At 41.3% G+C, this 14,004-nt stretch overlaps 1 protein-coding gene across 1 annotated transcript in view; it reads right to left on the bottom strand.

Annotated features, from left to right (window-relative positions):
• LOC126199581 (uncharacterized) overlaps positions 1-14,004 on the bottom strand; it is a 252,274-nt gene that overhangs the window by 195,605 nt on the left and 42,665 nt on the right. The window contains exons 4-6 of the mRNA XM_049936505.1: positions 6,384-6,569; positions 578-647; positions 41-167 (exon numbers count right to left, since the gene is read on the bottom strand). Coding sequence (XP_049792462.1) covers positions 41-167; positions 578-647; positions 6,384-6,569 — 383 coding nt within the window. The remainder of the gene's footprint in view (positions 1-40; positions 168-577; positions 648-6,383; positions 6,570-14,004) is intronic.

Here is a 14,004-nt window from a genome sequence, read left to right as displayed (position 1 = left end):
CACAGCTGATTAAAACGTAATGGCAACATGTTTTCAATACCTTCTTTGTAAAGCCGTGTAAGATATTCAGCTGTTTGTAGAACTCTTTTCCTGTTGAACTTCTTTTAAAAATGAACTCAGTGTGCAACCATGGTTTAATCATTCTTTTTATGGTGAGCTCGCTGATACTGTAAACAAAAATTTCCCAAAGCTATAACATTAACCTTGTTATGAAGCATGGGCAAAATTTTTAGATAATTACATATTTTAGATGATCTGAACTACTTATTGTACTGAAGCGTTGCAGGTCAGCTTTAACACCTATTAATTCCTGTACATGTGTAGAAACTGCTCGCTTACAAAAGAGAACGTACAGCATCTGATTCTCGAACACTATGATTATATTAGTTATGGCATTGAAGCACTAGCTTAAAAGTGAGATGATACAGTACTTTATCGCAAGATCATTCTCCACTTGCAAAGAAAGTTCATCTTAAATAAGAGTAATGGAGTGCTTCACATTAACACAGGAAAGGGCTTAACGTATAATAATTTTATGATATCTATAACATGAAATACTTAATTTTCAAACTCGCACCTGTAAATGGCGCTGACGTAAGCAGATTGTGTCTCATTCTGGGCGTTGACTGAAGTTCCCATTGCTGTTTCTGGTCAAAAGAATGTAACAATTTGTCAGTATAATGCAATTTCGAAACTTTTGAAAATAAAATTGCACAACGTGTATTAATTTCAACGACATATGAAGTCCTGCAGCCTTACATACTACGAAACTTGTACATGGCATAGGAATTGGACGCATTGGTGCTATAGTACTGCCTGATTTTCTCAGCTGATTTCACTTTGTAGCTCAATGTCTAAAGGAAGAGCATTATCCATGCACATTGTACAGACATAAAACATGCACATGAGACATGAAAATGCATACAAATTTCATGTAACGCGTTAAGCTATACTAAGACAAGTCATAGTACTCCAATAAACACTCGGACGAATATAGACTACACATGTTTTTTGTACATAGGATATAAACGAGAAAGGCTTTTAGCAGAAATCTCGAAAATTTCTTGACCGATTTACTTCAAATGTTCACACAACCGAAAATGCTCCAGTTTCCTGTTAAAACCAATAGCGTGAAAGAAAATTCTGCACTGTGCTCTGCTGTGCGGTGAAAATGAGCATCGTTTTCTGTCTACAAATCGGATTCAACTACTAGAGCGAGGCATGTAAACCGTCGGTTTTACAGAAAACAGGAAAGGTGTATTTGTGGCTTATCGGTTTGACATCTTGCCTATTCGTAGATTAAAACTATGTGAAATACTGTTATTGAAGCTACTATCTCCACAGACTAGGAGCCTGAGAGGTCTGTCTTAAATTCCGTATACCAATGATCCATTTACCCATTCATTTTAATACACTTCAATTCCCAATGAAGGTTTTCTTTGTAGTAACAATAAACAACGTTAAAGGCCTGAGACAGACGTAAGAGGAGGGAGAGGGGCAAGGGGTGGGGGTGTAGGAAAAGATCATTAAGAGGTGGGAGGTGGAGATGACTATGGGTAGGAGCTGCTGCATAAAGAGGGGGAGTGGAGGAGTAAAGACAGTGCGAAGGAGCTGATGGACAAAGAGAGGGACAGGAGTTTAGAATGTATATTCCATTCCCTTTCGTATTTGGCAATTGCAAAGCACTGAGCAGGCTCACTGACAGAAGAAGATGGTAACAGCAAAAACTAATTAATGTAGAGTAATAAAATTTCTGGAATACATTTGTCTATGTAGCATATTTAAATGGTTAATATTGTTTGATCACAGGTTCATGTAAGTGCGGGATAAGTCATTGCAAATGTGAAACGTTGGCACATTAATAACAGATGTAACTGCCAGAATGTCAAATGCAAGCATGTAGACGTTCATTCACGTCGGTCACGATGCGATGTATATTGGTGGTGTGGATTCCACTGGAGTTGTCGTCTGATGATGTCCCATATGTGCTCGACTGGAGACAGATCTGATGATCAAGCAGGGCAAAGAAATATCTAGACACTCTGTAGAGCATATTGTGTTTCATAAGCGGTATGTGGGCGAGCGTTATCCTGTTGAAAAAACCCCACTGAATCCTGCTCACGAATAGCAGCACAACAGGTCGAATCACCAGATTGACGTACAAATTTGCAGTTAGTCTGTCTGTGATAACCACGAGAAATCTTCTGCTGTCATACGAGATCGGACCCCAGACGATACCTCCAGGTGTAGGTCCAGTGTATCTAGCAAGCAGACAGGTTGGTTGTAGACCCTCAACTGGCCTCATAACCATCACTCGGCCAACAATGGCACCGAAGCAGAACCTGCTTTCATTGTACAATACAACAGCCCTCCAATGAGCTCTTGCTTGATGCCACGGAAATCGCAAATCACAGTAGTTTGGGGTAAGTGGAATGCACGCTACAGAGCGTCTGGCTCGGAGCCATCCTTGTAGTAACCGATGTTTAACAGGTCGTTGTATCACTCTGCGGCCGACTGCTGCTCAGATTGCTGCTGCAGATACAGTAGGATGCGCCAGAGCCATACGCCGAACACGTTGGCCGTCCCTCTCGGTAGCGTCCGGAGTACGGTCTTACTGCACAGTGGATACATCCCTGCCAAAGGCTCTCTGAAGTATCGCAAAAGGAATATCGTGTTCCTCGAAGCCTTCTCATGTACCACCTCGTCCAAACTCAGAGGGGTGTTGATAATATCGTCTTTGTCGCCTTAAAGGCATTCTTGACTGACATAAACTCACCACGTTCAATCAGAAAGATAAATAACGTTTACTAGCGCTACTGCATGTATTTAATGGAAACCTGATTTACATTCTCATAGCGGCGCTGCTAGCACCACTCCTATGCGACTGGTGCAAAATTTTAACAGACATCATCTTTCACATGTAGGAAAACGCTCACCGACTTTCGTTTATATCGCACAACTCATTGTTGATGTATACGACGATAGTAACTGTTCTCGAAAGAACAGATACCATTGATGACCGTGCAGCTTCTCTAAAATATATAATAATTAATTGAAACCCTCAGCTGCCGACAGGTGTTGTTGCTGTACCTCGACGGGGACAGCTGAAAGTTTGTGCTCCGACCGGGACTCGATCCCGGGATCTCCTGCTTACGTGGCAGACGCTCTATCCATCTGAGCCATCGAGGGCACAGATGAATAGCGCGACTGCAGGGACTTATCCCTTCCACGCTTCCCGTGAGACCTAAGGGATAAGTCCCTGCAGTCGCTTTATTCATCTGTGTCCTTGGTGGCTCAGATGGTTAGAGCGTCTGCCATGTTAGCAGGATATCCCGGTCGGGGAACACATTTTCAGCTGTCCCCATCGAGGTATATCAACAACACCTGTCGGCAGCTGAAGGTTTCAATTAATTATCATTCATTCTTGACGTTGTTATTTTTTTCCGAGGCTGTATAATTATCATCGTCATCAAGTATTCGCTTTCACGGCTGAATAAAGACATCTTCTAGGCTTTTCCGTGAGGCATTCGATACATTTTCGCACTGCCGTTCAGTGAACAAAATACGAGCTTATTGAATATCGGACCATGTTTGTGAATGAGTTCAAAATTTACTAAGATGTTGAACCCAATACGTTATTCTTAACTGGATGAATTCGACAGACATTACGGTGATTTCTGCAGTACCCGAGGGGAGTGATACCGGATCATTACAGTTTACTACGTAAATGATATAGTAGATAACGTTGGAAGCTCTATGAGGTTTTTTTTGGAGCCGATACTCTCGTCTTTATGAAGGTTGCAACATGAGAGAAATGGAGGGGATCAATAACTGGTGCAGAGTCTAGCAAACTCAATATGAACGTAAAAGAAAGTAACATATTGTGTGTAAATAGGTGAAGAGATTCATTACTGCTGCTTTACGGTATTTTGCAGTGCCAGTAACTACTACTGTGGAGACACCATCACCCACCGTGAGTATGGCGCTGATATATTGCGGGAATATCATAGTCAGCGACCAAGGACGAAAGTCAGGTGATTTCCGAAATGTTGCTTCCTTTATGTCATACAGGAATTGTCTAACACGGGTCCGACAGGAGAAAGAATGTTGTCTACAGCCTAGAAGATGTGACAATACGTAAACAATAGCTAAGCTCACCTGTCAAACCAATTAGTCACCCAAATTCTCACTCACGTATGGATGGGGATGGTTAAGCCTTTACAGATGGCATAACGATTGTGTCGCGTGCTCAACCGCACGCACAGTACTCCTACGTGAGCATAAGGCAGTAACGACAAGTGAGACACTTATGTTTCTAGCAGAAATTGTACGAAAACATGGGTAAATGTAAGGACATGAAAGAGTAGCACAAAAAGGGGAAGTCGTGTTGGGCCATGCGCATGGTCATACTATGTATGAAGTTGGATTTGTTGGTGTTTTGCGGCGGACTCTTCAACGTCTACACCATCAGTGAAATACGACGGCAGAATTGTGGTCGGAAAATGATCCCCACTGAGGGACCAGAGACGCGTTTTGCGGCTTGAGAACCAAAATCGCTTCGAAACCCGATAGGAACTGTTGCGCGCACTGAAGGAAGGGGATGTCCACCTGTTAGCGAGAGAACATTGCGTCGAGAAATGCATACGATGGACATTTAGAGGCGGACCTCTCGCAGAAGGCTTCTGCTCGTACAGGCACATAAAGACGACGACAACAACAAAGTTCAGTGGGCTGGAAAAATGTGTGAGAGGTTTTCTAAACACTCCCCCACCATATCACATCTCGACTAGCCTGCAAAATCACCTGACTTGAACCCCACAGAAAATATGTGGGATATGTTGGGACAGTAAGACGCCGGCATCAGCATCCCCGCAAATTTGGTATAACTGCGCGATAAGATCATCAGCGAGTGACTTAACAGGAATGGAACGTACCTGCACAACCTTGCGGGCTCACATCCTAAAGGAATCCAGGCAGATATGAAGTCCACAACTGAAATTACACCGTATTAAATTATAATTTCTTGAAAAATAGTGCCAGGAAAAAGAGCAATCTTCATGAAATTATAATTGCTTTCAATGTAATCGTGGTCACATTTAAGCTGTTTATTTTCTTTTTTTTTTTAGGCTACCAGTTTCTATCTTCTAAGAGACCACCTTCAGATCTCACATTCTGTGAAGAGGAATAAAACATAATGTTTCAGTTACAATCGAGACGGACACAAACGTAAAGTGATGTAGTGTAAGTGCGCAACTGATGTATACGGGCGTGGAGAACGCTGCTACATACCGCTCCGCTGCCGGCAGTTAAATAGCGAAAGCCTTACTCTTTGTCTCTCTCATAACGTCACTAGTACCCAATGGCAGTGGAACTTGACTACACTGCGCGAAGAACATGTATTAGATGTTAGTAGTTTGAACGTTGAGAAAGTAATGAAGAGTATTTTGGTGTTATAAAGAAAAACGTACCGTTATGAAAAGCGACGAAATAGACAAATATTCACTACCCAACGACAGTCAGAGCCTTCTGGTAAACGTAAACGTAGCAAAGTCGGTCGGTAGGACAACAGCTTGGTAACGAAAGAGACGAAATACGTTCCATCATTTGTCATAAGTGTTACGGATTCCCGCGGCCGTGAAGATCATCTAGGGTATATCAGCTGCGGTTTTTTTACTACATTATTTTATTTTAGCGTCCGTTTGGATTGTGACTGAAGCGTTATGTTTTGTTCCTCGGCACAGAATGTAAGATTTGAAAATCTCTTAGAACACCGAAACCGGTCATCTAAAAATAAAAATAAACAGCTTAAATGCACTGTGTGTTATGAAATAAGTGTTAAATTGGCATCGTAATCATATCTCTGAGGGTGACTAATATTTTGTCCGGTGAGTTGTGTGTATTAATGCTCATCCATCTATTGCATATAAATTATGGTAATAATCATTAACCACAGGTTTAAGAATGCCTCACCGGCATGTGAACTCACACATTTTCAGAAGAATGAAAAGTGAGCTAAACCATGGTTTAGCATTTTCTGGGGTTATTGTCTGCTTCTGTTACGGTGCAAACTTCAAGAGGGCTTAGAAACCTGTTGCCGCTGTACCGGGTGATAATGTGAAAAGTATGAAATCAACGTAATCTATGACCTGTGTAAGTACTCGTAGTCATACAGCGGATGTGCCAAACACAGGTACTTCCCTTGAAGCTAGTATCGTCCTTTCTAATTTTGGAAGATGGAGTTATTTGCTCTCCGAACTTCTGTTTCTAAAGTAATCGTATTGGATGAGCTTCAGAGTATTATAATAAAAATTAAATTATATTCTCTACTCTTTTTTTAACTTGCAGTTTATTTCAGCTATCTTTTTGATATTGTGTAGACTTACCACATATGATGTCCAGGGCACAGCGTGTAATGAATGGGTAGATATCGAACGTCTTTCCATTAGCTTTAGGTCTTAGTTTCTCTACTAGAACCTCCCCATTTTCAGCAAATATTTCGACGAAGTTCTCTAATATACGGAAGTGGAAAGCAGGTGTAATCATTTTACGATGCATATGCCACTTGGAACCTGTAAATGTAAAAGCTAATTTTAGTAACGGCAGACAGTTACTGCTGTTAGAGATAAAGAGATTGTACATTCCCGCCTCCACCGCCGATGGATAGCATTCTGTAAGTCTTCCAGTATTTCATAAAGATGTTTCGCAAGATATCTTGCAAGATATCCTGTCTTCCAACATCAGCCACCTTAAGATGAGTTGTGTGTATTGATGCTCATCCATCTATTGCATATAAATTATGGTAATAATCATTAACCACAGGTTTAAGAATTGCAAACAGTGTAAGTAGCCTGTATAGGTTTTTTTTATTGGTAACACCATGTAGCGCTCTATATGAAGATCACTGACTGTGCTGTGTGAAGGCTGTGGTTGGTTTTCATTGTTGGAGTAATATTCGCCATTGCAGTGTTGGGTAGTTGGCTGTTAACAGCGAGTAGCGTTGTGCAGTTGGAGGTGAGCCGCCAGCAGTGGTGTGTGTGGGGAGAGAAATGGCGGAGTTTTGAGAGCGGATGATCTGGACGTGTGTCCATCAGAGGCAGTAAGTTTGTAAGACTGGATGTCATGATCTGCTATATATTATGACTTTTGAACGCTGTTAAGGTAAATACATTGTTTGTTCTTTATCAAAATCTTTCATTTGCTAACTATGCCTATCAGTAGTTAGTCCCTTCAGTAGTTTGAATCTTTTATTTAGCCGGCAGCAGTGGCGCTCGCTGTATTGCAGTAGTTCGAGTAACGAAGATTTTTGTGAGGTAAGTCATTTGTGAAACGTATAGGTTAATTTAGTCAGGGCGATTCTCTTGTATTATTGAAAGTCAGATTGCGTTGCGCTAAAAAAATATTGTGTGTCAGTTTAAGCACAGTCATGTATAGTTTTTCTAAGGGGACGTTTCATAGTGCAAAAGTCCATGGTAGATAAACTAAAATTTCATAACACATTTGCCGTATTAATACCTTTATTTCTGGGGTAAGTGTAATTAAATATTTATTAATTAAATAAAATTATATATTAGTTACTGTATCATGTATCGTAACAAATAAGCTCCGATAAAAGTCATCCCAAGACACAAAGTGCTTAAAAGAGATTCTGCTCACTTAAAAAATGCAACTTCATTTCATTGGCATTTTGCAAATTTAAATCAAATTTATCCTTCAGATTTTAACAGGACAAAACAAATAACACCAAATATGTGCAAATATCAATACCACATTTAAAGACGTAGGAACATTTATTTTATTAATGTGTTAACATAAATAGTTAAGCTGATTTTATTGTCACTATCTTCTATTTTATGACTTAAAAACTTGATTCAAGATGTCTATTTAATTTTTGTCATGTTTTAGATTTTTAAACTAAAATAATGAAATACCTTTTTTTCTGTTTCTTGTCATCCAGTAAGAAGCAGATAATCGATTTATTTCATAAGCAACAGAACTTTAAACTACTCATATACAGTAAAATATTTGGAAATTGTATCAGTTACAATTTGTGATTGTCATTTAGAACGCTGAGGGAAACGTGGCTCCAGGCAGGCGCTGTCTTGTGTTTATGATTAGGGTTCAGAATGGTTCAAATGGCTCCGAGCACTATGGGACTTAACATAGGAGGTCATCAGTCCCCTAGATTTAGAACTACTTAAACCTAACTAACCTAAGGACATCATACACATCCATGCCCGAGGCAGGATTCGAACCTGCGACCGTAGTAATAGCGCGGTTGCGGACTGAAGCGCCTAGAACCACTCGGCCACCGCGGCCGGCTATGATTAGGGACTCGAGTGCCTGCTTAATCCAATTGCAACTGTTGTAAAGGTTTTGTTTTATACAGAAAATTGTAATTTTGGTAATATTTTGGATGCCACAGGGAAAAAAAAAAAGCTTCAATAGCATCTGAGTGATAGTGAGCAACATCTCTGCCAAAGAGGTTGTGATGCGAGAGACTGTTAGTAGAACCTTTGCTTATGAGTGGAGTGCCGTCTTGGAGAGATGGGAGGAGGAATCGAAATGTATCTTGTGATGGAGCAAGATGTGCCTGCAATAACTTTCAGATACTATTTTTCATTTGTAGGGAGATATTTTTAACTGCATTCAGAAGACTTCAAAAGGTACTGAATAGTGCATTTGCCGAGACATCTAAGCGTAGCAATTAATTTGGTCAGCGATTTAGAATTGGAGGATTTTATGATAATGTAACAATGTGTGATTTACTGATTTTTCTTCCAAAATGGATAGAATACGTGTTTGTAAGAAAGTAAAGACAATTTGTTCATGTTTTTCCACTATTAATGTAAAACGAATTTCTAATATTTCATGGTTAAAATATTTTGGCTTAGTGATGTCTAAATCTATATCTACATCTACTCTGATACCCTGTAAATCACATTTAAGTGCCTGGCAGAGGGTTCATAGAACCATCTTCACAATTCTCTATTATTCCAATCTCGTAAAGCGCGCGGAAATAACGAACACCTATATATTTAAGTGCGAACTCTGATTTCCCTTATTTTATTATGGGGATAGTTTCTCCCTACGTAGGTTGGTGCCAACAAAATATTTTCGCATTCAGAAAAAAAAGTTGGTGATTGAAACTTCGTGAGAAGTGTAGTCCGTCAATCCTATCTGGTAAGGATCCCACACCGCGCAGACTATTCTACACACATCAACAAAAGTTTTGCATCACCCCGGTTCCCAGAACTCCTGAAGATATATGCTGACTATGGATATTGTATCACAGACACAGTCCCTTTGACTGTTCAGAGATGTCATTAAACCCGTCCAAAGATGTAAATAACCATGCATGAGCAGCGCCTATTAGACGGAGGGGGTCCGACAACCGATCAGTTCCAGTCATTCCACCAGGAAGGAGGTACACAGCTCGTGTTGTCTGTAGTTCAACCATGCCTAGACGGTCAATACCGCGGTACGATCGCGTCCGCATTGTTACTTCGTGCCAGGAAGGGCTCTAAACAACGGAAGTGTCCAGGCGTCTGGGAGTGAACCAAACCGATGTTGTTTGGACATGGAGTAGATACAGAGAGATAGGAACTGTCGATGACATGCGTCGCTCAGGCCGCCAAAGGGCTACTACTGCAATGGATGACCGCTACCTTCGGATTATGGCTCGGAGGACCCCTGCCAGCAACGCCAGTGTGTTGAATAACGCTTTTCGTGCTGCAGCCACAGGACGTCATGTTACGACGCAAACTGTGCGCAATAGGCTGCACGATGAGCAACTTCACTCGCGACGTCCACGGCGAGGTCCATCTTTGTAACCATGACACCATGCAGCGCGGTACAGATGGGCCCAACAACATGCCGAATGGACCGTTCAGGGTTGGCGTCACGTTCTCTTCGCCGATTAAGTGTCGCATTTACTTTCAACCGGACAATCATCGCAGACCAGTTTGGAGGCAACCCACTCGGGCTGAATGCCTTAGACACACTGTCCAGGGAGTGCACAAAGGTGGAGGTTCCCTGCTGTTATGGGGTGATATTATATGGCACCGACGTAAGCCCCCGGTGGTCAAGTAAGGCGCCGTAACGGCTGTACGCTATATGAATGCCATCCTCCTACCGATAGTGCAACCATATCGGCAGCATATTGGCGAGGCATTCGTCCTCATGGACGGCAATTCGCACCCCCATCGTGCACATGTCGTGAAAGACTTCCTTCAGGATAACGACATCGCTCGACTAGAGTGGCCAGCATGTTCTCCAGACATGAACCCTATAGAACATGCCTGAGATAGATTGAAAAGGGCTGTTTATGGATGACGTGACCCAGCAACCACTCTGAGGGATCTACGCCGAATCGCCGTAGAGGAGTGGGACAATCTGGACTAACTGTGCCTTGATGAACTTGTGGATAGTATGCTACGACGAATACAGACATGCATCGATGCAAGAGGACGTGCTACTGGGTTCTAAAGGTACCGATGTGTACAGCAATCCGGACCACCACCTCTGAAGATCTCGCTGTATGGTGGTACAACATGCAATGTGTGATTTTCATGAGCAATAAAAAGGGTGGAAATGATGTCTATGTTGATCTCTATTCCAATTTTCTGTACAGGTTCCGCAACTCTAGGAACCGAGGTGATGCAAAACTTTTTTTGATGGGTGTGCAAAAGAGGACGGACAAGCGTAGTGTAGGCAGTGTCGTTAGTAGATCTGTTACATTTTCTATATGTCCTGCCAATAAAACACAGTCTTTGGTTAGCCTTCGCCATAGCATTTTCTATGTCTTCGTTCCATTTTAAGTTGTTCGTAATTGTAATTCCTAGGTATTTAGCTGAATTTACGGACTTTAGATTTGACTGATTTATCTTGTAACCGAAGTTTAACGGATTCCTTTTAGTACTCATGTGGAGGACCTCACACTTTTCGTTATTTAGGATCAATTGCCAATTTTCGCACTATACAGATATATATTTTCTAAATCGTTTTGCAATTTGTTTTGATCTTCTGATGACTTTACTAGTCGATAAACGACAGTGTCGTCTGCAACAACCTAAGACGGCTGCTCAGGTTGTCTCCCAAATCGTTGATATAGATAAGGAACAACAAACCGCCTATAACACTACCTTGGGAAACGCCAGAAATTTCTTTTTTACTCGATGACTTTCACTCTGTTTACTGCGAACTGGGACCTCTCTGACAGGAAATCACCAATCTAGTCACATAACTGAGACGATTTTCCATAAGCACGCAATTTCACTACAAGCCGCTTGTGTGGTACAGTACCAAAAGCCTTCCGAAAATCTTGAAGTAAGGAATCAATTTGAAATCCCTTGTCAATAGCACTCAGCACTTCGTGCGATTAAGGAGCTAGTTCTGTTTCGCATGAACGATGTTTTCTAAATCCGTGTTGACAGTGTCAATACACCTTTCTCTTCGAGGTAATTCACAATGCTCGAACACAATACACAGGGATAAGTCAATTACTATCTGAACTTTAATTATATTTTAGTTTATTTTGGTAGTACTGACGTTTTACGTTTATGACGCAAACTTTGTATATTTGTTGTTATATCTTTGCAATTTGCAGGCTGCTAGGGCGCAGCCGTGCTTGTTAATCATTGCTGCTCCGTTGTTTTTTATGGTCGGATGGCGCATCAGGACCGAAATTCATCGAAGACTTTCGATACAGTACACGAACAATGTTGTGCCAGAACGGAGTGTCTACGAATGGATTGAAAAATTCCGAAATGGTCGCACAAGTGTTACGCATGATGAAGGAGCCGGACAACCGTTTACGCGCCACAAATGAAGAAACCATTGAGCGTTAACATGAAATGATTCTCTTAGACAAATAACTATTGACGAAGTGGCACATCGTCTGCAAATTAGTCACAGTTCAGCCTACGAAATCATCCATAAAGGGCTTGGGTTTCATAAAGTTTGTGCCAGATGGGTCCCAAAACAACTCACCCAGTTGCATAAACAAACGCGCTTGGACATCTGAAAAAAACCTTTGGATCGCTATGGTAACGAAGGGGACAACTTCTTAGACAGGATCATTACTGGTGACGAAACATGGATCCACCATTACGAGCCGGAGACGAAATGGCAGAGTATGGAATGGAAACATACAAATTGGCCGTGCAAGAAAAAGTTCAAGACCCAACAGTCCGCAGGAAAACCGATGCTTACGGTAATTTGGGATGCACAAGGTCTAGTACTGGAATATTATGGAGAACGGGGCACAACAATTAACAGCATACATACTGCTGAAACACTCTAGAAACTCAAATTCGAAGTACTGGATCGTCCTCCATATAGTCCCGTTCTTGCCCCTTCTGACTGTCACTTGTTTGGTCCAATCAAACAGGCGTTAAGGGTTCATCGATTTGCCTCGGACGAAGCAGTGAAAGAAGCGGTGCATTCCTGGCTCGTAGTTCAACCGAGAACCTTTTTTTATGAGGGCATGAGGAAGCTTGTACAACGATGAACCAAGTGCGTTGAAACGCAAGGTGACTATGTCGAAAAATGATGTTCCTGTAAGTTTCCTATTTGATTACAATGAACTTTTATAGCTGCTTTGCGGATAATAATTGACTTGCCCTCGTATGTTCCAAAATCCTGCTGCTCATCGACATTAATGATATGACCATGTAATTTAGTGGATTGCTCCTACTACCTTTGTTGAATATTGGTCTGACCTGTGCAACTTTCCAGTCTTCAGGTACGGATCTTTTTTAGAGCGAACGGTTGTGTATAATGGTTAAGTACGGAGCTATTGTATCAGTATCCTCTGAAAAGAACCTAACTGGTATACTATCTGGACCGGAAGACTTGCTTTTGTTGATTTAAGTTGCTTCACTACTCCGAGGGTATCTACTTCTACGTTACTCATGTTGGCAGTTGTTCTTGATTAGGATTCTGGCATATTTACTTCGTCTTCTTTGAGGAAGGAATTTCGGAAGGGCGTGTTTAGTAACTCTGCTTTGGCAGAACTCTCTTTGATAGTATCTCCATTGCTATCGCGCAGAGAAGGCATTGTTGCCTCTTACCGCTAGCATACTTCACGTACGACCAGATCCTCTTTATATTTTCTGCCAGGATTCGAGACTAAGTTTCGTTGTGGAAACTATTATAAGCATCTCGCATTGAAGTCCGCGCTGAGTTTCGGGATTCTGTTAAAGATCGCCAATCTTGGAAATTTTGCGTCAGTTTAAATTTGGCATGCTTTTTTGTTGCTTCTACAACAGTGCTCTAACCCGTTTTATATACCAAGGAGGATAAGCTCCAACGTTTGTTAATTTATTTTGTATAAAACTCTCGATAGCTGCCGATACTATTTCTTTGAATTCAAGCCGCATCTGGTCTACACTTATATTGTTAATTTGGAAGGAGTGGAGACTGTCTCTCAGGAAGGCGTCAAGTGAATTTATCTGCTTTCCAGGTATATTTTTTGTTTATTTTTGGAGGATTTGGAGTTACAATATTCAATCTCGCTACGACAACCCTGTATTCACTAATCCCTGTATCCGTTTTGGTGTTCGTTATTAGCTCAGGATTGAGGTCAAGTATGTTTTCACAACCGTTTACTATTCGCATGGGCTCATGAACTAACTCCTCGAAATAATTTTCAGTGACTGCGTTTAGTACAATTTCGGATTATTTTTTTATGCCTACCTCCGGAATTAAACATGTATTTTAGCCAACATATCGAGGGAAAACGAAAGTCACCACCAACTATAATTGTACGAGTAGGGTACGTGTTTCAAATCAAACTCGAGTTTTCTTTGAAATTTTCAGAAATTGTGTCATCTGCATTGGGAGGTCGGTAAAAGGATTCCATTATTATTTTATTCCGTTTACCGAGAATGACCTCTGCCCATACTAACTCACAGGAACTATGTACTTCAATTTCGCGACCAGGTAATCTACTTCTAACAGCAACAAACACGCCGCCGTCAACTGTGTTTAGTCTATTCTTTGGGA

Source organism: Schistocerca nitens, chromosome 8, assembly GCF_023898315.1.
Source record: "Schistocerca nitens isolate TAMUIC-IGC-003100 chromosome 8, iqSchNite1.1, whole genome shotgun sequence".
Taxonomy (NCBI): domain Eukaryota; kingdom Metazoa; phylum Arthropoda; class Insecta; order Orthoptera; family Acrididae; genus Schistocerca; species Schistocerca nitens.
The sequence above is the reverse complement of the archived record's forward strand: the minus strand, read 5'-3'. Positions and strand labels throughout refer to the sequence as shown.